The 24,349-nt window shown below is 38.3% G+C and overlaps 1 protein-coding gene across 2 annotated transcripts in view; it reads right to left on the bottom strand.

The window, feature by feature from the left end:
- The window catches only part of CDK19 (cyclin dependent kinase 19), a 175,761-nt gene that overhangs the window by 36,161 nt on the left and 115,251 nt on the right, over positions 1 to 24,349 (bottom strand). For both annotated transcript variants that reach the window (XM_070449957.1, XM_070449956.1), the window contains 2 exons: positions 17,432 to 17,542; positions 15,861 to 16,001 (listed from right to left, as the gene is read on the bottom strand). In XM_070449957.1, the coding sequence (XP_070306058.1) occupies positions 15,861 to 16,001; positions 17,432 to 17,542 (252 nt within the window). The remainder of the gene's footprint in view (positions 1 to 15,860; positions 16,002 to 17,431; positions 17,543 to 24,349) is intronic.

The following is a 24,349-nucleotide window of genomic DNA, read 5'->3' as shown; positions in this document are numbered from 1 at the left end:
AGAAGTGGTGCAACTCTCGTCACATCTGATACAGAAGTACATTCCCAGGAGAAAATCCTCAGTTTATGTTCCTTTGTTTACACTGTTCTCCATTGTTCACCTTGAACAAATAAGATTCTGTGTTGTAACAAACAGGGCAAATAACTAAGAATAAGAAACATGCTTTTTTCCTGAAATACAACACTCAATTGCTAGTAGCATTAGTCTTATCATACATTTACCCTTTAAAATAACCTGGTAGTAATTGTTTTAAAAATTATACAGTATCTGATTATTGTGACTGCAACCTCCTAAAAAGCAGGGAAGATATTTCTGTCACCACTTTATGTATCTGCTGATTTGCTGGCTGAATGAAAAATTACCACTGGTTAGTAATCATGGTCCTTTGATAGGCAAGTTCTAAATTTTAAAAGAAACTGTAAGAAACTAGAATAAACACTTACCATGAAATATGCCAAGCTCACTTCTGAACACAGACTTTTAAATCCTAATTTTAATTTACTCCAGGGTTTCAACAATCACTCATTGCCAATGATTCCAAAATCTATACCTCTAAGTCTCTATATATCTAGAGATACATCAGCTGTAGGCTGGTCATTTCCACAATCATCTCAAATTTAACATGTTCACACTGAATTTTCCCTACCTCTCTTTCTGATGGTATTCCCTTCTCAGTCACTCAGTTATCAAAAATATCAAAAACAGAAGTCTGAGCACCTGTCCTTTATTTCTCAAATCTAATCAAGTCCTCGGCTTTGATTATCTTACCTCCTAAAGATTTATCTACTATCTCTCCTCCTCTCTGGGCTTCCCTGGTGGCTCAGTGGTAAGAATCCACCTGCAACGCAGGAGATGTAGGTTAGATCCCTGGGTCAGGAAGATCCCCTGGAGAAGCAAATGACAACCTGCTCCAGTATTCTTGTCTGGAAAACCCCATGGACAGAGGAACCTGCTGGGCTACAATCCGTGGGGTCGCAAAGAGTTGGACAGGACTGAGCACACACATCATCTACTATTAGCATCCCCAATCTTCCTGCAACACAGGAGACCCAGATTTGATCCCTGGGTTGGGAAGGTCCCCTGAAGAAGGAAACGGCAACCCACTCCAGTATTCCTGCCTGGGAAATCCCATGGTCAGAAGAGTCTGGTGGCCTACAGTCCATGGGGTAGCAAAGAGTCAGACATGAGTTAGCGACTAAACCACCACATCTGTCCTTCATGCACTTACTTCTCTATCAGTGGTAAAGAACCTGCCTGCTAAAACAGGAGACACAGGTTCAATCCCTGATCTGGGAAGACCCCACATGCCCCAGAGCGACTAAGCCTGTGCACCATAACCACTGGGGCTGTGCTCTAGAGCCCAGGAACCACAACTACTGAAGCCCCAGCACCTAGAACCGATGCATGCACGCATGCATGCTAAGTTGCTTCAGTTGTGTGTGACTCTTTGTGACCCCATGGACTGGGGCCCGCCACGCTCCTCTGTCCATGGGGTTCTCCAGGCAAGAATACTGGAGTGGGCTGCCATGTCCTCCTCCAGGGGATCTTCCTGAACCCTTCCTGGCAGGTCGGCTCTTGACCACTAGCGCTACCTATGTAGCCCCCTAGAGCCCATGCTCCACAACAAAAGACGCCACTGCGATGAGAAGCCTGCAGATGGCAACTAGAAAGTAGTTTCTCTCCCCAAAGCTAGAGAAAAGCCCATGCAGCAATGAAAACCCAGCACAGCCTTAAAAAAAAAAAAAATTTTTTTAAGTCTACTGTAATCTGGTGCCCACTTCTCTCTCCTTCCTCCTCTTTCACTGCTTCTTGTTTTGCACCAGTAATATTAAAGTGCTCCCAGTTTCTTACCCCTGGAGAAGGGAATGGCAACCCACTCCAGTTGTCTTACCTGGAAAATCCCATGGATGGAGAAGCCTGGCGGGCCCCCAGTCCATGGAGTCACAAAGAGTCAGACACGACTGAATGACCAACAGTTTCTTACCCCATGCCCTTATTCATGCTCTCCCCACCCACGACCCCCCCCCCCCAATTCATTCTTATAAATTCCCACTCATCATTTCAGATTCAGCTCAGTGTGAGTCCTCCAGGAGAGCCCCACCCCAACTGGTTATGTATTCTTCTGTGCTCTCAGCACCTTGTACATAGCTGATCCATGAATATCCTTTGTAATTTCTTTTTTAAAAGAAATTTCTTTTATGATTATCCATTTATGTGTATCCCCCCTCCCCCATGCATTCATTAGGAAAAGGATTGTATTTCATCTGTGCCTGTATTCCCAGTGCCCAGCCTACTCTCTGTAACACCTTAGAAAGATGAAATGTGTTTATAAAGCAAATATTCTAAGTCTAAAAACAGGTACTTTCCCCACAGAAATCCAGGAAAATGGCATTAGGTTCCATAATTCGGTAAGTGTCATACTTTAGGTGTATTGTGGGTTAAATAGGCCTTTGTATTCAACAGAACCTAACCACTATTTAAAGTGCTATTTCTAAGCAAAAATTCCTTCCCAACAAGATGCAAGCTGTCTTAAAATGGGAGCATTTTAATTTTATAATATTAAATGCTATGATTAATTTCATTTTACTTTAAAATGGTCTGGAAGTAATGGGCATCCTTGTTAATTAAACCTTGGTATTCATGGTAAACAGCTGCCAACCCAGCACTGCAAGACAGTGAACAATGCACTTCTTTGTCTTTGCCTTTTAGGAGTGGTCACAGGCCTGAACAGCAGAGATAAGGTTTTCTTTTCTCTAACAAGAACCAATAAAAAGCAGCCTTTATAAAAAGCTTAATGCAAGACAAACACATGTATCCAGAAGGCTATTTACCTAAGTAACTTCAAGGTCACCAACAGTGTATAATCAAGATATATTCCACATTGACAGCAAGGCCAGGAAATAAAGCCACAATGACACTCAGATGCTATCCTATTTATTAACTAGTACAATCCATCCACAGAGAAGCAACACTGGTAGAAAGTAGTTTTCTTTTTACATTTGTGACATTCGTATTCAAATCAAAGAATTCAGTATTATTACCGTGAGAAATTAAGAATGTCAGAGGTAGAAATTAAGAAGCTGAGCCCTCTCAGTTTACTCATGAAGAAATGTAAAAAAAAAAAAAAACAAAAAACCAAAAGCCCTACAACCTCAACTAAGTTCACTGTCCACACACTGTGGCAGACCCAGGATTAGAACCCAAGTCTCTCAGTGGTGCACTCTAGGCCAAGCTTATGAGAACAAAAGCACACTTGGCAAATGAACAATAATTGGCTTACAGCGCTCACCAAGAAAAGACTTCTACTCTGATGGTACTTAGATAAAAATATAATCACACAAAATAACCATCATAAGTAAAATGAACCATTAGTCCTTAAATGCAAGATCCCCTCTTGATGAAGATACTGTCATTCCCAATAAGGAATCTGAATCATCCTGTGTGTGTGTGTGTATATTAGGCGCTCAGTTGTGTCCACCTCTTTCAAAACCCATGGACTGTAGCCCGCCAGGCTCCTCAGACCATGGAATTCTCCAGGTAAGAATACTGGAGTGGGTTGCCATTCCCTTCTCCAGGGGATCTTCCCAACTCAGGGATCAAAGCCAGGTCTTCTGCATTGCAGGTGGATTCTTTACCCGCTGAGCCACCAGGGAAGCCCTGAATCTCTGCTGCTGCTGCTGCTGCTGCTAAGTCGCTTCAGTCGTGTCCGACTCTGTGCGACCCCATAGACGGCAGCCCACCAGGCTCCCCATCCCTGGGACTCTCCAGGCAAGAACACTGGAGTGGGTTGCCATTTCCTTCTCCAATGCATGAAAGCGAAAAGTGAAAGTGAAGCTGCTCAGTCATGTCCAACTCTTAGCGATCTCATGGACTGCAGCCTACCAGGCTCCTCTGTCCATGGGATTTTCCAGGCAAGAGTCCTGGAGAGGGTTGCCATTCCCTTCTCCAGGGGACCTTCCCAACTCAGGGATCAAAGCCAGGTCTTCTGCATTGCAGGTGGATTCTTTACCCTCTGAGCCACCAGGGAAGCCCTGAGTCATCCTACAGTGCTGCTCAAACAGAATGTCAGTGGTGGTCAGGGGCTTTCTGCACATGACACAGCCACTCAACTCCCCACTACTACCTTATCCTTTCCAGCTCCGCTCAAACACCAGTTTCAAAGAAGACTTTCTGACCTCCTGGATTAGGTCAGTTCACACCTTAAATCCTCTCAAAGCACCTTGGACATATCCTTTACTGAACTTACCACAGTTTTTTTTTTCAAATTATCATATATTTAGTCATGTGACTGCTTAATGTCTATTTCCCTCCTAGTCTAAAATCAACTTTAGGAAACTTTCTTGTTCATTTTGTACACACTGTATTCCCCACATCTACAACACAGGGACCAAAACAAATACTTTTGAGAGTTGCATGGTAGGTAGCAAGAATGAATAAATTAATGATCCTTGTTCTTGGCTCATCTTCAGATGCCCTTTCCATGGAGCAGTTCTGACAGCAGCTGTTGAACCCCTGCTCTAGATGAAACACCCCAAATGAGCTGTGATATTGCCTGTGGTGGACAGAATGGTGGCCCGCCCTCGACCCCAAAGATGTCCACGTCTTAATTCCAGAAGCCTGTAACTATGTTATATCACATGGCAAGAGGGAATTAAGGTAGTAAATAGAATAAGGTTGCTCAGGTGAGCCCAGTGGAATCACAATAATCCTTAAATATGGAAAACAGGGAAGAATCGGCATCAGAGTGAAGCAATGAAAAAGGACTCAACCAGCCATTGCTGGTTTCAAAGCTAAAAGGAAGGAAACCAAGATCAAAGAATGCAGGTGATCTCAAGAAGACAGGAAAGGCAAGAAAGCAGATTCTCCCCTAGGGTCTCCTCAAATAAACAAAGCCTTGCCAACACCTTGATTATTAGTTCAGTGAGACCCATTTTGGATTTCTTAACTCTAAGGTACTCTGTGTGTCTTAAGTCATTCAATTTGTGGCAGTTTGTTTCAGCAGTAATAGGAAACTAATGCACTGAGTTTAATTTTATTTGGAAGCACAGTCTCAGTTGCCTCTCAAGAGTCTAGTCTTGACCAAAGTCCAGATCTGAAGGCTTGGAAGTAACCTACCTAATGAGAGCATCTGTGTCTGTTCAATGCATAATAAATATCAGGTGCAAATAGCTCTTCATAATCTTTATTGTGCTCTATTAAACTAAAACCCTTAGTTTACTTTGGTCTTTGAGAGCTACCCTGAATTTGCCACTGACTTAAGAAGTAAATGTCATTTGCTAACCCCTGTTGTTCCCATCCACTCTTGGGTCTTTAAAATCTTTCACAGCTAAATGATCAAGCCCTTCCTTCGTATCGCATGCATGTGTGCTAAGTCACTTCAGTCGTGTCCGACTGTTTGCAGCTCTATGAATTGCAGCCTGTCAGGTTCCTCTGTCCAGGGGATTCTCCAGGCAAGAATACTGGAGTGGGTTGCCATGCCCTCCTCCAGGGGATCTTCTGGACCCAGGGATTGAACCTACATCTCTTATGTCTCCTACATTGGGAGACAGGTTCTTTACCACTAGCGCCACGTGGGAAGCCCTCCTTGGTATCTAACTGTCTTCTAATGGAGAAGGTTTGTGAATAGCCATGCAACTTGGAGTTAGTCTGGGTCCTTTACAAATTGGGTAAGAAATTATTATTAAAATTTGTGGGAGCTCCCTTGGCAGTCCAGTGGTTAAGACTCTGCTCTTCCAATGCAGGGGATGCAGGTTCAATCCCTGGTAGGGGAAACTAAGATTCCATATACCTCTTGGTGTGGCCCCCCAAAAAAATTTTTTTTGATAGTATACATATTTTCTTAAAATACAATCCAGCAGTTCCATTCCTGGGTAGTTTTCAGGAAAAAAAAAAAAACACAGTAATTCAGAAAGATATCTGCATCCCTATGTTCACTGCAGCATTATTTATAATAGCCAAGATATAGAAGCAACCTAAGTGTCCACTGATACACAGATAAAGAAGATGTGGTATATACATACACACACACCATGGAATATTACTCAAGTCACAAAAAAGAATAAAATCTTTCGTTTCCAACAATATCAATGGACCTGGAAGGTATTATACTAAGTGAAGTAAGTCAGTGAAAGACAAATACAAAATGATTTCATTTATATATGGAATATGAAAAGCAAAACAAATGAACAAACATAACAAAACAGAAACAAACTCAGAGACACAGAGAACAAACAGGTGGTTTCCAGAGGGGAGGGGTGGGAGGGGATGAGTGAAATAGGTGAGAGAGATTAAGAGGCACAAACTTCCAGTTACAAAATAAATAAGTTATGAGAATGAAAGGTACAGCATGGGGAATACAATCAACAACTTTATAATAACTTTGTATGGTGACTTTGGTCTTTGAAAACTGCCCTGAATTTGCTGTTGACTTATTGTGATCATTTTGTGATGTATAGAAATATCAAATCATTATGTTGTGTACCTAGAACCAATGGAGTGTTGCAAGTCAATTATATTTCAATTAAAAAAACAATAATAAAAAGAATGCCTGTGGCAGTATATATATTTGTCCTAAGTCATCAATTTGTAATTAAAATGGGTACATTTTATTGTATACAAGTTCTACTTCAATAAAATTAATAAAATAGTATGCCTGGATAAATCCTTCAGTTTTAAACATAGGACTCAAAGTACTGGGGCTCCTTCTGTATGCCCTGGTTCCTAACCAGTTTCTGCCATTGCTGTCACTGTGGAATATATCTTGACTATAAACCCTTTTAGGGACTATTAAGTTAACTTGGCAAATAACCTTCTATATCATGTGTTTGTGAGTGCAGGCAATAAAACTATACTGAAGTTAGCGATCATCAAAAGAATCTTGACCCTGAGCTGAAGCTTAAGAGGCCTTAGAGGCCAAACCACATCCCCTTTGAAGCTGACCCTCTAAGAAGTGTGATTCTTAGTATGTATCACCTGCCTGTGCAACAGACGGTAGAGCATTACGCTCTCACTCAAACCGACAGATGTACGGGACTCCGCTGGAAACTCCAGTGACCGGGCTGTGGGTGTGGATGATGGAAAATCTGGCATGCCAAAATGAATTGCAGCCCCACAGCTAGAAAACACTTCAATAGTCCCTTCTTACATTTGTAAAGTATGTGTGGCAGTATCCAGAGTATTGTAAGAAACATTCCCTTCCCTATCTTTACAAGGGCTGTACAGAGGGGCAGGACAGGAGTCGCTGCACACAGATGACGGCGCCACAGTCCAAGGCCTTCCGGCTGCCGTCAGGGGCAGCTGAGCCACTGACCGTGGGGGACTAGCTCTCAGGAGCTAGTCAGGAGCCACAGGTCACCCACAAACGCCCTAGTGTGAATCTTCAGCAGGACAAGATCTGTGACTACCAAGAATCATCTAAAATTACAGGTTAGAATAAACAGGCCATATTTAACTTTTTTCATTGTTAGCTCTGCATTCAGAAAGAAATTAGGGTAATTAAATCATATTAAAATAAATACTACTTTCTGTCACAATTCTTAATAAATGAAAAATAATAGTCATTTGATTAACATGGAATTGTTTGAATGAAAAGTTATGTGAAACACTAACTTTGATCTCATTTAAGCAAGTTTCTTGTATTCTTAAATACAAGACTTGGCAAAAAATATTAGCAATATTTAAATATAAACCAGATGAAACATGGCCTACCTTTTTTTTAAATGCCAAGAAGCATGTTTCACATATTTATAGCAGGATTCTACTCTGTAAACCAGAAGGACCTAGGAAGAGCATCAGGCTAAAGGAATTCCAGAGAAGAAAGCAGTTAAAACCAAGGTCAATACTGGATTGCTGATGGTATTCAGAAGAACGTACAGAAGAAGCTTCTTCAGAAAATCAGGAATTCAGGAACTCTAGAGCTAACACTACAGAGTCAACAACCATGTAAAGCACCTATCACTGCCATTTTACAAATGAATAAGGCTTGAGTAGCAAGATTAACCATCTTAGAAATAATTTTTTTTTAACCTAGGATTTCAAAGCTCCCATACCATAAGAACAAAGCTAAAATTCTAAAACATTATCAAAATGCCTGCAAAATGCTGAAATGATGGCTACAGTAAGATTTTAAGGGTTTCTTTGACGTATAAACATTTGCCTTATCGGGCCCCGTTTAGCATAGGCAAAATTAAAAACTTTGATGGGTCTCCTTGTGACACAAGATACAAAGAGAAGCTGTGAGACACAGCGAGATTTTCTAAACAATTCTCCAAAACCAAGCATTTAACATTTTAATCAAACCTTCACAAAGAAGGACAGCACAGCACTTTTTTTCCAGTTGAGTAGGAAACAGAGAGCCAGCTTTGATTTCTTATATAGCACTTTCCTATAATGATGTTCCTAAAGAGCCATCAAATGTTCTTTTTGGCTAAAGGACTGTATTTCACGCTGTCCTTTTACTGCTTGTCAGCTAGCTGGTAGAACTCAGCAGCACTAGCAACCTTGGAAAACAATGTTTTTGTCATCATTGCTATGTATTGCTTTACACAAATGAGTGAAAAAGAAAAACAAACATAATAATAAGTACTAATAGTGGTAAGAATATGCCTCAGGCTGCGTAACTAAGAAAGAACCTCTCAGTATGCTCAAAGTGAAAAATCCTGGATCTCAGTTGAACACGCCCTCTAGGTTTACATGGATTAAACTTGTGATCTAATAGCAGGGTGGGGAAGGAGTGAGAGGAGAGGTGAGGAGGGGAAAAGGAAGGAACATATACCAGATTCTGGGAGTAAATCACTGAAGAATGTAAAAGGGAAGGAATAATTGGTATATTATAATGTTTCATTACTCTTTAGAACTAGAACTATCCTGAAATTCTTACTACACAAGCAGCTTTTATACATGGAAGAGGCTGTATATGAAAAGAGAGGACTTCTTGCACTTTCTTTACTGTATTTTAACTAAATAAAAAGGACAATAACAGGATCCAAACATCATTTAAAAGCCTCTCGGATCTATGGTAGGCAGCTTCAGACGTAGTTTCCAATCATCCCCACCCCCAGTACACACTCTCATGTAGCTATTTCTGTTGAATATGGCTATGCCTGCATCCTCAGCTGCCAAGTCATGTTCGGCTCTTTTGCAACCCCATGGACTGTAGCCCATCAGACTCCTCTGTCCATGGGATTTCCCAGGCAAGAATACCAGAATAGGTAGTCATTTCCTCCTCCAGGGAATCTTCCCGACCTAGGGATTGAACCTGTGTCTCCTGCATTGGCAGATGGGTTCTTTACTACCAAGCCACCAGGGAAGCCCAACATGGGCTATGCCTAGTGACTTGTAATGAACAGAACATAGCAAAAGTAGTGAGCTGTCACTTTCACGATTAACTTACAGAAAACTGTGACTTTCATCTTGCTAGCACATTCTTTCACCCTCATGGGAAAGAAAACTGCCATGTTTTAGATGAGCTATGGAGAGGCCCAAGTGACAAGGAACAAAGGAAGGCCTCCACCACCCATCAGTCTGTGAGGAAACAAATCCTGCAAAAAACCACATGGGTGAACTGTTAAGACTTGACTGTAGCCTTTCAAAGAGACTTTGAGAATCCAAGTAAGCCACACCAAGCTTCTTGACCCATAGAATCTCTTGAGATAATAAATGCTGTTTGAAGATACTACATTTTTTGAGGCCAATTTGTTACTAATACACACTTAAAATATACATTGCCAACATGTCATAAACAATCTACAGTGCTGTTGAAAATCCAGTAAGAATTCTGCCTGAACAAGCAGGGTGTCATAAGGAAGAAAAATAAGAATCATTAAACCAAAATTATGTAGTTTTGTCAGTTAACATGACAAAATTATCCAGAGTCATATATTACACATTTCTCTGCAGCTAAAATGTCTAGTGCCTCATTTTTTTTAGTCAACTGAATTATATCTGACTCTAAGTATTGGCGAGTTTTATTATTACTATTATTTTCATCATCATTAAGCTCTAATAGAATAAATAAGTCTTTAGGGCTATAACCGAGCCTACTGGTAGTTTAGATGATAAAGAAGCTGCCTACAATGCAGGAGACCCAGGTTTGATCCCTGGGTCAGGAAGATCCCCTGGAGAAAGGAATGGCAACCCACTCCAGTATTCTTCCCTGGAGAATTTAACCGACAGAAGCCTGGTGGGCTTCAGTCCACAGGTCACAAAGAGTCGGACATGATTGAGCGAGTAATACTTTTACTTTCTAGGTCTGAGACAGAAGTAACTTTATACCAATCCAAAACTGTTCAGTAGATGTTCGTTAGTAATAAAACTCAAAAGATTATAGGATGTAAAATTATTTTCTCCAACTGGATCTCACAAAAACTTGCACGTACCATGTTTACAGACCATATACTAGCTATTTGTGCCTGTGAACTTCAAATGACCCACTATTAGCCCACTATTGTGAACAATAATTACCATACAAAACTCAAGTTAGAATTTTGCAATGGAACTGTCATAATATTTTTTAAAAGACAGAGCTAGGGTTAGAACTCTAGAGCATTCATTCAAATCCTTCAGTTAATAAAGACCTAGCATTTATTACCTGCTAAGCACAGAGATATGAAGGGGGAAAAAAAGAGTTTAACTTATAGTTCAGTTTATGCTGCTGATCCAGTAGCAAGATTCTGTAACAAAGGAGCCATAAATCCACTTAACAATACTACCATTTAGCCCACATTTCTCTACCTTTGCTAAAGAATAACGTGCAATTGCCAGATGCTTTGCTAAAATTCAATTCAAGTAACTTATGAGTACAAACATAACGCCAACACTAGGAATACAAAAATTAGTGAGATCTGATTCTTGCTCTCAAGAAGTTCATAATTTTGAAAAAGAGATAAACTATATCCTGGCATTCTTTCAGCCTACCAGAATAATGTCATAAAAATGAGTCATCCTATAGTTCATCTTCTTACTCTTGGCTATATCCTGCTGTAAAATTAAAATACATCTTTCCTCCCTTGGTGTTTACAACTTCCAAATATTTATAGTCTTATGTCTCTATTTTACTGTCTCTTTGCTAAGCTGAATACATTTAGCTCCTTTTCTTCTTTCCTTTTAAAACAATTTCTCAATGTGAGTAACGTTTTTGATGACTTTATTTAAATTCTCTATTTCTGTATTACATTCTAGGATCCAAATGACATAATTATTTTTCCAGATATGCAATCAATCACAATGAAAAACATCAACCTCACTGATGATGTGCTTCTATGTGTGAAGTCCAAAACACTGGTTTTTATTTACTTTTTTAATTTGCTGAGATATACCTTTACACTGCAATTTTATATTTACTCTAACATTTTTAATTGTATGAATTTCCTACGTGTCTCACACAAAATTAAAATTTAGAGATGGTATGCACTCGGAAACAGTTGTGACTAGCAGTGTAAACCCAAATTTCCTACAGCAATAGAAAATGAAGCATTTAAAAAACCTACTCATTGACTAAAACTGCAACTCTACTCTTAAGCTCATACAAAAAAGTTTTTCAAAAGTCTCCATCATACCCCTTTTAACCATATTCATATTTCTACATTTCTATATCTACTGCAGAATGTATCTATAAGGTAAACATATGGTTTTAAATCTATTCCAGAAAATATTTTGGCAAAACCATGACAGTATGACAATATGGTCCAGATAGCAGGCCTCATGATCAGTGAAAGAACTAAGGAGGTTATCAAAGACTATATTCTTACTGGTTTAAAGCTTCAAATCTTATTAGAGTTACTTATTTAAGGAGTAGAGGCACCAGGGGACTATACAGGTAAAATATAAACAAATGTTATACTAGGGTCAGAACCACATTCAGAACACGTCAATATTGTGCCCATGCTAATACAGATGGCCAATAATGGCACAATGGCACATGAAAAGAGGCTTTATATCACTAATTATTAGAGAAATGCAAATCAAAATTACAGTGAGGTACCATCTCATACCAGTCAGAACAGCCATCATTAAAAAGTCTACAAATAACAAATGCTGAAGAGGATGCAAAGAAAAGGGAATCTTCCTACACTGTTGGTGGGAATGTAAGTTGGTGCAGTTACTATGGAAAACAGTATGGAGATTCCTTAAAAACTGAAAATAGTGTTACCATGTGACCCAGCAATCCAACTCCTGGAAATTATAGTTTTGTCTGGATATATATATTCCTGGACATATATCCAGACAAAACTGTAATTCAAAAAGATATATGCACACCTATGCTCACAGCAGCGGTATTCATAACAGCCAAGACATGGAAACAATCTAAAAGTCCACTGATAGATGAACAGATAAATAAGATGTGGTACATATTTACAATGGAATACCACTCAGCCATAAAAAAGGAAAAAACAACACCATTCGCAGCAACGTGGATGCAACTAGAGGCTATCATACTAAGTGAAATTAAGTCAGAAAGAGAAAGACAAATACGGCCTTATATCCTTTGTATGTAGAATCCAAAATATGAAACAAATGAACCTAAGTATGAAACAGAAACAGTTTCACAGACATACAGAACAGACTTGGGGATGCCAAGGGGAAGAAGGTTGGGGGAAGGATGCAATGGGAGGCTGGGGTTAGCCGACGGAAGCTATTTTATGTAAAACGGATAAACAATAAGTTCCTACTATATAGCACAGAGAACATAGTCAATATCCTATGATAAACCATAAAGGAAAAGAATATTTTAAAAAAGAACGTGTGTGTGTAGCTGAATCACTATGTTGTACAGCAGAAATTAACACAACATTGCAAATCAACTATAATTCAATAATATATATATATGATATATATTGCATGTATATGTATGTGTATATATATGTGTCTGTGTGTCTGTGTGTGTGTATATATATATAGTCCATGCTATGTATGAGGTAATAATAATTAGTGGTGGCTTCTTTAATAGGGAAAAATAATTTAATCAGGAAAAAAAAAAAAAAAACCTTAATTCTGTTGCTCACAAACTTTCATACTTAAAAACAAACAAACTCCCTAGCCTGATATTCAGGGCCTTCCTCAATCAGGCTCCAACTCATTATCTTCCTAGTCTGACTTCGTACCCCCTAACTCAGCTTATCCATTTTTGAACCTGACAGAACCACAAACTGTTTCTGAGATAATTCAAGTGCTTTCTCCCCACAGAAATGTCACATCCAACACTCCATTAGGTTACCCTCATCTCTCAAATCCCTCTTTAAATTCTAAATGGCACCTCTCTGAAGCTTTCCCCCAACTCAGAATCTCTTCTAACCTTGAGTGGCATTTAGTCTGTACTCCTCACATTGCCATGATCACATCCTCTCTCATCTGTCTTGTAGTATAATTGTTTGTGTACATGTTATATTTCTTCTCTCAGACTAAATTCCTAAGAAGGTCTTGATATAGTCACATTGGTACTGTCCTCACCAGTCCATGCTTTGCACATATTAATACAAGGAAATTTAAAAAAGTTTAGTTGGCAAGTGTGCTGAATACAAATGTTACCTGATTCAAAAACATGCTATAATAATCAATATTCTTACTGATACTCATTCACTAAGGAAATATTTACTCAGTATCTATTGTATACCGGAGCATCAGTATACCAAAATGAGCCACTGACCCCACTCTCTCAATAACTTTATGGCCTAGAACATCTTCTAGACATCTATATAAATTACTGTAGTGCTAACAGACAAATGCCAGGAGAGGAGCAAAGATGAAGTACAACAGCAACCAACAAGGAGAGATTATTTCCAAGTAGGGATGGATATGAGGATACGTTTAACATTTGTGCAGGTTCTGAAAAACAGGGAATATCTGAATATACAGAGACAGGGTAGTGTTTTAAGACAAGAGAAATAAATGCCACTGAGGCAGGAAATCTCAGGAGGATCTAAGGAGTAATCAGTAGTTCAACAGTATAGTGTAAGTGAGGGATTATAGGGATATAGGAGAAAAATTTTAAAGGCAGCTGGAGGTGTACCTGACAAGACCTCAGAAGCCAAAAAAGGAACTGGAGCTTTAGTCTCTAAGCAGTGAGGAACTATTTCAAAGTTCCTGAGCAGGGACTGAGTAATTATTCTGAAGGTCTACAGTGGACTGGGAGGGAAAGGGATGGCTGACAAGGAGACAAGAGGCTAGCACCATCCTACAAGAAAAGGACAGTAAAGGCCTGAACCAGGAATGAGGCACCAGGAATAGAAACGGATGAATGGAAGAGGGCTTTCAGTGGTGAAACTGACGGGACTAGACAAGTTCCAGATGTGGAGTACGAGGGTCTGCAAGTGGTGAGACGCCTTTCTAGGCCAGCAGGAGGGCTGTGCCGGCACCAGGATGTCTGAGTGTGCAGCCATTCCCTGCTCCAGGGGATCTCCCCAGTCCAGGGGTCGGACCCAGATCTCCTGCATTGCAGGCAGATTTTTTCCATCTGAGTCACCAGGGAAGTCCCCATCACCAGGATAGACATTAACGCAGCAGCAAGTCTGGGTGGGAGAAAACTGAGTCCTGGCTATAGTCAGATATGCAGGCAGTGACATCACAATAAAACGTGTCAAACGAGCCTATTTACAACAAATACAAATGTTTATGAAAAAAGAGTTGAGATTAATCTTCATTAAAGCTACAGTTCATGGGGTTGAAGAGTTGGACATGACTGAGCGGCTAACACACTTAACGACATATTCTATTTAGAAGAAATATAAAATTTTATGAAAAAAGAGTTGAGATTAATCTTTGGTAAAGGATTCTGATAAATGATTCAAACATGAATATGACCTCAAAAATATAACTCACAAAGGCTATATTAAGTAGCACATTAAAATAAAAAAAACATTTATGAAGGAGGGTTTGACCTAGAACCTCATGTAGCCAAGAATTATTTTCATACATGCTGATTCACAGGTAATAGTAAAGCAGATACGTGGAAGGCAGTGAGAACCTCAGTTTAAAATTATGAGGTGAAATCTTTCTGTTGAAATGGTAAATGCAGCTCTGTGCTGTCATTTGGCCCCAATTTAACTTAAATGCCATATCAGGAGATGCTCAAGTCACAAGACTAGGCCTAACTGACAAGGTAGAATTCCTTTCTATAATAAATACTTCTCAATTAAAAGAACTGAGTCAACCTAGATTTACCCCTACTATATCCCTAGAATCTTCAAAAGCCTAAGCAAAATAAAACTTCTAATTATAAACTCACGGGTATCACAGCTATTCAACACCCATATTTCTTAAGAACAAACAAAAGAATTTCATCAACATAAACTAAAATGATAACAATGAAAAGATGTGTAACATATAATTTGATATTGATAAATTTTTGTTATATGTGTGCCGAGTAAAAAAGTAAAATCAAGTATTTGAATTGTGGTTAATATGCCTAATAAGTATATTTCCCCTGTTAGATTTATTCATTTACTTAATTCTATTTACTGGATGCAATGTCATTATTTCAGTTTAGCTTTGAAAACAATGAGAACTTGGTCTTTAATTATTAACATTTTTTCTAACAGTAAGCAAAATTATGAAAAATGAAATGGATTAAAAGGTATTTGTTTTATGCACAGCCATCCCATTAAGATTATGCAGGTCATTTGTTGAAAACCACATTGACATTTTACAGTTGTGTGTAAATGCAAGGGAAGAACATACCCTAAAAGTTAACAATGGTAATCTTTTGATCATAGGCTTATGGGTGATTTTTATTTCCTTCTTTTTGTTTACGTGCATCTTTAAATTTTTCTATAATTAATGTTCATCATAACTGTACCAAGAAGAAAAGGTATTTTTATAAGGAGAGGAAAAAAACAGATCGATCAATTTAAAAGAAACATACATACCAGATCTCTGTGAAGCACCCAATTTGCATGGAGGTAATGGATCCCATCAAGAATCTGGTAAAGTAATGATTTAACCATAGATCTTGGCAACTGCATGGGCTTTTTATTTGCTTTTGATGCACGGTGAAACTTAATAATATGCTAAAAATTAGAAAATATATATTAGAGTAACATAGTCTTTGCCTGTGTCAACAAAACACAATAAACGCTGCAACAAGTTCTGTACATTTTAAGATTACTTATTAAAGGCCAATAATGGTGCAAAGAAAAATAATTTAAATAATAAGCTAAAACCAAAACAGAATCTATATTGAGGATGAATGTGACATTATTAATGTGGTTGTTATGATGACTTACTGAAACCATTAAGATTTGCATTAAGTAAAACCAAGAAATAAAAAGGGTTTATAATTTAAAACCTGCCTTAAAATAGCATTAATTGTATTCTCTACTGACAGAAAGAAAAGGGGAAAAAACTCTGTAAGTTTTCACTGTTCTATAAAATAAAGTTAGTACTTAGTGCATTTGGGTAACATTACTGACTGCATGTGTATCAGAATTATTGGAAAGTTCCACCTTCTTTTGCCACATCATGAAATCAGGATATAGTCTTAGTAGTCAATAGTAAGTAGCAAATCACTAGACACAAGCAGGAAGAGAAAAATGGGGAATTCAATCACATTGAAATAAATGTAACTGGATCATCATATCCAAATTTTTATGTACACGTTATACTGTGGAAGGGGAAGAAATTCCACCTGGCCCCTGCACTCCCACATCCACCTCCATACCTCCATTTCCATCCAACATTTGCCCAAAACATGCCAACATGGGTACTAGATATCAGTGACAGAAGAGGTTCTTGTCAATATCTGCTATAGGGAAATTTCTTTCAAGGTCTATTAGTTTGTTAAAGTTACTCTTGAAAAGAGTTATAATTTATATAAATGACAAACCACATTCTACTGAATCAAAATTTAATTATCCAAAGTTTGAACTTACTGCCAAGTTTGAATTTGTTTTTTACTTTTGGTAGCTCCTGGGATAAAATGTTTAAATGACTTGATTCCTAACTTTAAACATGTGAAATTAGAATTTTTGGCTTCTTTTATATAGTTTTAAAAAATCCCTAATATTTGCAGACCTGTCCATATTTGTTTGGTGGAGTGAATTTTAAATGGCAAAATGCTGCGAGAGGAACCTTCACTTAGAGAGGAAAACTATTCACAAGCACATAACTGTTAAATATGAACTACTGTGTGCAGTGCAAAAGAAAGTAATTTCCCTGGAACATATTAGGAAACTGCCATTAATTACCTAAAACTACAATCTTCCACTCAGGAACATTTTTTGAAGTGAAATTTCTGAATGTGACAGATACTATAAAACAGGATGTAAATGTTTATTGCTCTAATTCTTTTAAATCAAAATTTACCTTTAGTATATTTATTTTGCACTACGGTCAACAGAGCAAGTTTTCCTTTCTGTGCATTACAGTATGCAGCACATACATTTATTCTTCATACCCATATAAAATTATTATCCTAAAGATAAAGTGAGTTTAGACGTACCCATAAATCATGTTCTGCATAATCAAACAGCAGCCACACCTTCCTGTCACTGTGAGAAAGGAACACCTTCTGCAGGGCGATCACGTTAGGGTGCTTCAATTCTCGCAAAAGCTGAAGGCAAGAGGAAGAGAAGGGTCACTATTCTGTTAGCAAAGAGGATAATGCACTTCCCATAACTTCAAAATGAAATTTTTGAAAATTTAGACAATCCAGATAACTAGCGTTAAAAAAAAAAAAAAAAGCAACACCACCACCCAAATACCACAACTTAGAGATAAGCTCTGTCAACATCTTGGTACATCTCTTTCCAATCCTTTCTCTGTATATGTATGTTTGGAAAATGGAATCCTTTTACATGGCAAGATGTAAAATAGTAAACAAAAGTAATACCATATTGCTAAATAATGAAGTGTATTTTGGCATGTGTGTAATTTTTTTTTTTAACTAGAGGAAAGGCTTCTAGGGAAGCAGGAATACTGTTTATATCCACTCCAGCATAGTATGTGCTCAATTTGACAAAAGGAGGAAAGATATTTAACAATCCCTATCTAACTTAAGGCTATGGTTTTTCCAGTGGTCATGTATGGATGTGAGAGTTGGAATGTGAAGAAAGCTGAGTGCCGAAAAATTGATGTTTTTGAACTGTGGTGTTGGAGAAGACTCTTGAGAGTCCCTTGGACTGCAAGGAGATCCAACCAGTCCATTCTGAAGGAGCTAAGTCCTGGGTGTTCATTGGAAGGACTGATGCTGAAGCTGAAACTCCAATACTTTGGCCACCTCATGTGAAGAGTTGACTCATTGGAAAAGACCCTGATGAGGGATTGGGGGCAGGAGGAGAAGGGGACGAGAGAGGATGAGATGGCTGGATGACATCACTGACTCGATGGACATGAGTTTGAGTAAACTCCGGGAGTTGGTGATGGACAGTGAGGCCTGACATGCTGCGATTCATGGGGTCGCAGAGTCGGACATGACTGAGCGACTGAACTGAACTGAACTAACTTACCCATGTCTAGAGCATGAGACAGGTTTTTCAGAAGAGTAGTGAGCATAAGAGAATGACTCTCAAACCCACTGATAAAACTGGTATAGAAAAGAGGTCCTATAAACAGAGAAAAGACTAGGCCTTTCACAAAGCAGAAGCTTCAAGCTGGACTCTGATAAGAAGGAAAGATAGACCATATCAGCAAGTGAAAACATAGTTCTTGGCCCATAACAGGCAGTTGCTTGATAAAATATTTAGCAACAATAACATTAGCTGTTCAAGGTGGAAGTCTTCTAAATATGCCCGCCTTACACCATCCTTAACCAGGGTTCAGACTTAACAGGTATAAACACACTCAATTTGTTAAATACTTCAAATGCCTTTTAAATGTAAAGCTCCGTGGAAAATTCAGAAAGAAAGAGGGGACAAAGCTCCTACTGAATAATTTCTATGTGCAAGGTGATTGTATATATCTGTTTCTTCTCTTACTTAATCCTTCCAACAACCCTATGATACACACAGAAGCTCGGGTTCAGTGTAAAAAAAATAACTTGACCAAAGTCAAACATTAGAATGAGAAGAGATTTGAATTTAGATAGTTCTGCCTGATTCCAAAGTCCATGCTTTTTCCAGTTCAGCTAAAGTCCTTGTCATCTGTTCCCACAATGTAGAAGGGAAGACAGACATACAAACAGATCAATGAGGCAGAGAAAAATATTTAATGAGAGAGTCTGACTTTATTAAATGTCTACCCAGAATATGTCCTCTTTCCTGCCTGCAGGGGAAGGAAAGGTAAAACTCACTTGTGTACCTAAACCAAGCTCCCAAAACACCAAACACTGGCACAGACCCCTGAACCCTGGACTCCATTTGTCTGGGAGAGGGCATGTCACATGTAGCAGTATTTAACTGACACCTCTAAAAAATTATGTTTTTTTGTGACTACAAATTCCTGAGCCCTCTACAATGAATCCACCTTAAGTTCCATGTTTAAACATTATTTCAAATAGGTAATACATCTACACAGTTCAAAAATCAAATGTATGTTAAAGGAAATACATTGAAATGCCTCATTCCCACTCCTTACCCCAGTGACCACAGGCTGTCCTCCCTGCTAGAAGTAATTTTTTTTAGTTGCTTGATTAGTCTTCCAACTATTTATGCAAAGGAAAGCAGGTATGAATATTTACACAAAAGATAGCACTTATTTTTTACTTTCTTGTAAATCTTTCATTATCAGCACAGTATTAGCTTATAGGAAGCTTTCTGGTTCTTTCTTACAACTCCAAGGTATTTCCAGGTCACTTTTTTGTGGTAAAATATACATAACATAAAATTTACCATTTTAACTATTTTTAAGTGTGTAGTTCAATAGCATTAAGTACACTGTATTCAAGAACCACCACTCTATCCCTTTTCCAGAACCTTTTCATTACACAATATTGTGTCCTATTACACAATATTTCCCATTCCCATGTCCTCCCATTCTCCTTTCTGTCTCTAGAAATTTGACGATGCCAAGTACTTCATATAAATGCAACTGTTCAATATTTGTTCTTTTGTGTCTGGCTTCTTTCACTTCACATGTCTTCACGTGAAAAGACAACAGATTCATCCATGTTCTATGGATATATCCATATAGGAAAGAAGTCCCTTTCTTTCTAAGGGTAAATATCAATAATATTTCATTGTATGCACATACCACATTTACTTATTCATCCATCCCTCCCATCATTCTATGGACATTTGAGTTGATTTCACCTTTGGTTATTATGAATAACACTGCCTTGAAGACTGATGTACAAACATCTACTTGAGTCCTTGCTTTCAATTTTTTTTTAATATACTCAAAAAGTAGAATTGCTGGATCCTACAGTAATTTTTTTTTTTTTTGGAGAAATTGCCATTCAGGTTATCTTTTCTACGAAATACAGGAGGGAAGAGGGTAAAGTTTGCAACACCATGCATTTACTAGAAAATTTCCCCTAGTCCCCAAAATTGCACTGTATAGGAACATACACTTGCAATTTCTGCACACCTATTATACTTTTTCTACCTTTCTGGTCTTTTTTTTTTTTTTTGGCAGGGGGCATGTGACATGGTATTTGGGATCTTAGTTCCCTGACCGGGGATTGAACCCATAACTCCTGCAATGAAAGCGTGCATTCCTAACCACTGTACCACCAGAGAATTCCAACCCTACAGGTTTTTATAAATGACTAAATATCAATGTGAAGGCAAGCTGAGACTAAGAAACAGCAAACTATGTTTGTTTTATTCCCTCTCCTAATTCATTTTTCACTCTACAATCAGAATGGTGTTTCAAAATACAGACTACAAGCATAAAAAAAAGAAGGAAATTTTGCCATTTGCAGCAACATGGATGGACTTGGAGGGCATTATGCTAAGTGAAATAAGTCAGAGAAAGACAAATACTGTATGCATCACTTATATGTAGAATCTAAAAAATACAACAAACTAGTGAGCATAACAAAAAGAAGCAGGCTCACAGATAAAGACAACAAACTAGTGGTAACCAACGGGAGGGCGGTCAGTATAGGGATACGGGATTAAGAGGCACAAATTATTAGGTGCAAAATAAGCTACAAGGATGTATTGTACAACACAGGGCATGCAGCCAAAATTTTATAATGACTATAAATGGAGTATAACCTTTTAAAATTGTTAATCACTATACTGTACACTGGTAACCTACATAATATTGTACATCAGCTATATAGCAATAAAAAAAAATACAAAACTGATCATCTCTGTCACTAGGGACAGAACTGAGGAATTGAAGCAAGTAATAAGGCAAAGGCCAAATAATGAGGAGGTTTGTAGGCCATGCAGAAGTGTCACCAGTGAGGTTCTCCAGTATCACTAGAAACATGCTGGGTGCAGCGGGTTAGTGGAGAAGCCAGCTGATATAAAAGGTACCATGCTGTGACTTTCTTCTGGGCGTGTCTGATGGCTGGGCCACTGAACAAGTGACTTTGAGGGTGATGGAGTTTAGGATGACTCAGATATGACTTTACCTAATCATGTGTACTTGATGTATAGTTGTACTGATATACTTTTATACTGTTTTAACTTTACATCTGCCTCCCCTAGTAGACCATAAGCTCCTTGAGGGCAAAGACAGTTTTAAATTTATCTCTACAGGAACTAGCCCAAGGTTACATGCCATCATGTAGAAGGAGCTTTTCTAAGTGATCTCATCCAGTTTGGAGGTTTTAAATGTCACCTAAACACATTAACTCCCAAACATTTATTTCTAGTCAATGCATACTCCCTGAAGTCCAGCTGTGTGTATATATCTCAAATGCCTCAACATCTCTACTTGAACTTCTGAAAGTCACACTGAGGTTGTCATCTCCACCTCCCATGCCCTCTACCCCAGCTGCTCTTCCCCAGCCTCAGTTAACAGCAACGCCATCATTCCAGTTACTCAGGCAAAAGTTCTCAGTCCTCAGGATTCTCCCCAGGTCTTTTCTGGTCCTTCTATTTAGGACCACCCCTCTGCTTCTTTATTTTTCTGCAAAGTATTATCACTATTGAACATAGCATATAGCTCTATATCCCTTAGGTATAATTCTAGAGAGCTTAGAAAAGCAAAATTTTCTAGTAACTCGGGTAGGAAAAAAATTTTTACACTTCAGTGGAAAAAATGCATTGTCAGAGGCACATTCTTTCAGGTTACCTGATTCTGATGCTATGGAAGCTATTGTACAACTCTGTACATTATAGATAACTGATGATAATGCAGAATAATTCTTGCTTATCTACATTCACTCTCCCATTGTGGAAGATGCTAAAGTTACCTTAACTTGGACATCGTTTTAATATTCCTGATCTACAAATGCGTCTGTCCTATAGACTCTTCCTTGCATGCTCAGTCACTTCAGTTATGTCTGAGGCTTTGTGACTCTATGGACTATAACCCACCAGGCTCCTCTGTCCAGGGGATTCTCCAGGCAAGAATACTTGAGTGGGTTGCCATTTCCTCCTCCAGGGGATCTTCCCAACCCAGGGATTGAACCCACATCTCTTATGTCTCCTGCATTGGCAGGCAGGTTCTTTACCACTAGCACTACCTGCGAAGCCCATAGATTCTTCTTTGAACGGGTTATAATATCTACTAGGTTCCTTCATTTAATAAGTTAAATAAAATCTTTAAAATGTGCTCATTTTATATCTGGATCACAGTCATAATTTTATCTATTTTGAAAATTATCCTTTAATATTCATTTTATAGAAGTATCTCATTGGCAGTAACATGAAGCTGCTATAGTCTTTATCCAACTGAGTGTGAATGCTCATACATCCAATACAAAAGAGAAACTACTAGATTTGATTGGTGCATTGGAATTCCCCCTGGGTATTATGTAATATATAATTTTTATATTTATATATATGTGTGTATACACACACACACACACACACACACACATTATCTTTCTAAAATTAAAAAAAAAACTATTGAAAACACATCTGGAAAAAAAAAAAAAACACATCTGTTCCCCAGGTTTCATTTAAGGAGTAGGGGACCTAGGTATTGTTTATTTATTTTATATTATTATTGTGTGTCTCTCTCCATTAACATACAAGTTCCAAGAAGGCAAAGTTTCTGCTGGTTTTATATTTCTAGTGCTTATGGTCATGAGCACATAGTAAGTACTCGATAAATATTTGCCAAAAGAATTAAATCTACAGAATTTACCTGATTCTTACAAAAATCAACCAGTAAGTAGCTTGGAATATTATAAAACGTTGCTATCTTTTCAAAAGGCATCTTGAATGACTTTGTCTTTTTAATAAGTTGACTAGACTATGTCTAACATAGTTCTTCTAGGGATTCAAACTCTCCACAAGCTACATTTACTTTAGACTTAAAAAGGAATTGTTCTCTCAACTAGCACCCACTCTTAGCAAAAGTATAAGGGTGCTGGCTTCATGTAAAGAACAGAAACATAGCTCTTAATGGCTCAGGGTGAGATATTTAACGTGGTATAGAACTGGAAAAGCAAAGGGGTACTATAAGGGTATTCGTTAAAAGGGCTGTGAAAGGAATAAATGCTACAAAATCCTGAAGAAAATGATACAAAGGAACAGGGAACAAAGGGAGACACTTGAGGAAATGAAGCAGGTTGACCAAATCAGTGATTACTTTCAAGGCTAGCAAAAAATAAATATGCTACAAATGCCACACAGGTGCATTCTCTGTCTCTATTTACTGAAAAAACAAAAACAGTAAACAACACAAATGGCCAATACTAAGAAAACTGATAAGTAAATTATGGTATATCCATATATCACAGTCTCAAATATATATATGTCAAGAGTTTTAAAATACATGAAAAAGGACTTATGCTATAATACTGTGATGTGATATAAAAAAGGCTATGGGGTGATCATTTTGCAAGGTACAGAAATATCAAATTACCATAGTGTGCACCTGGAACAAAGATAGTGTTATAGGTCAAATATACTTCCATTAAAAAAAAATTCAAGAAAGGGAAACAGTATGTCCCCACCCCCACCCCCAACCAGGCAAGCTGGGACAAAATTTCCCATTTCTTTGCCTTCATCAGATCTAAATTTCATCTTTTATTCGGGGGGAAGGTGAAGGAGATTAAAACACTCGAGCCCAAAATGTGACGCCTCGGCATAAGCACGAGCCTGCAGTGAAGGCATCTGTGGTTCAACAGATGGAGAAAGAAACCTTCCTGGAGGTTCCCTTATCTGATAAAAGTAGACACTAAGAACTGAGGACTGCCATAAATCCCCTCTCCCAGGGAAGTTTTATGACCATGAAAAAGACAGAAAGTCGGCACTGCATTGGACCAGCACAAACAAACTATGCTAAGACAGCCCTTATCTCCCACTGGTTTCCCCTATATATTTACCTTCCCACACTGTGCAGCCCCTCA

Source organism: Odocoileus virginianus, chromosome 19 (genome assembly GCF_023699985.2).
Source record: "Odocoileus virginianus isolate 20LAN1187 ecotype Illinois chromosome 19, Ovbor_1.2, whole genome shotgun sequence".
Taxonomy (NCBI): domain Eukaryota; kingdom Metazoa; phylum Chordata; class Mammalia; order Artiodactyla; family Cervidae; genus Odocoileus; species Odocoileus virginianus.
The sequence above is the reverse complement of the archived record's forward strand: the minus strand, read 5'-3'. Positions and strand labels throughout refer to the sequence as shown.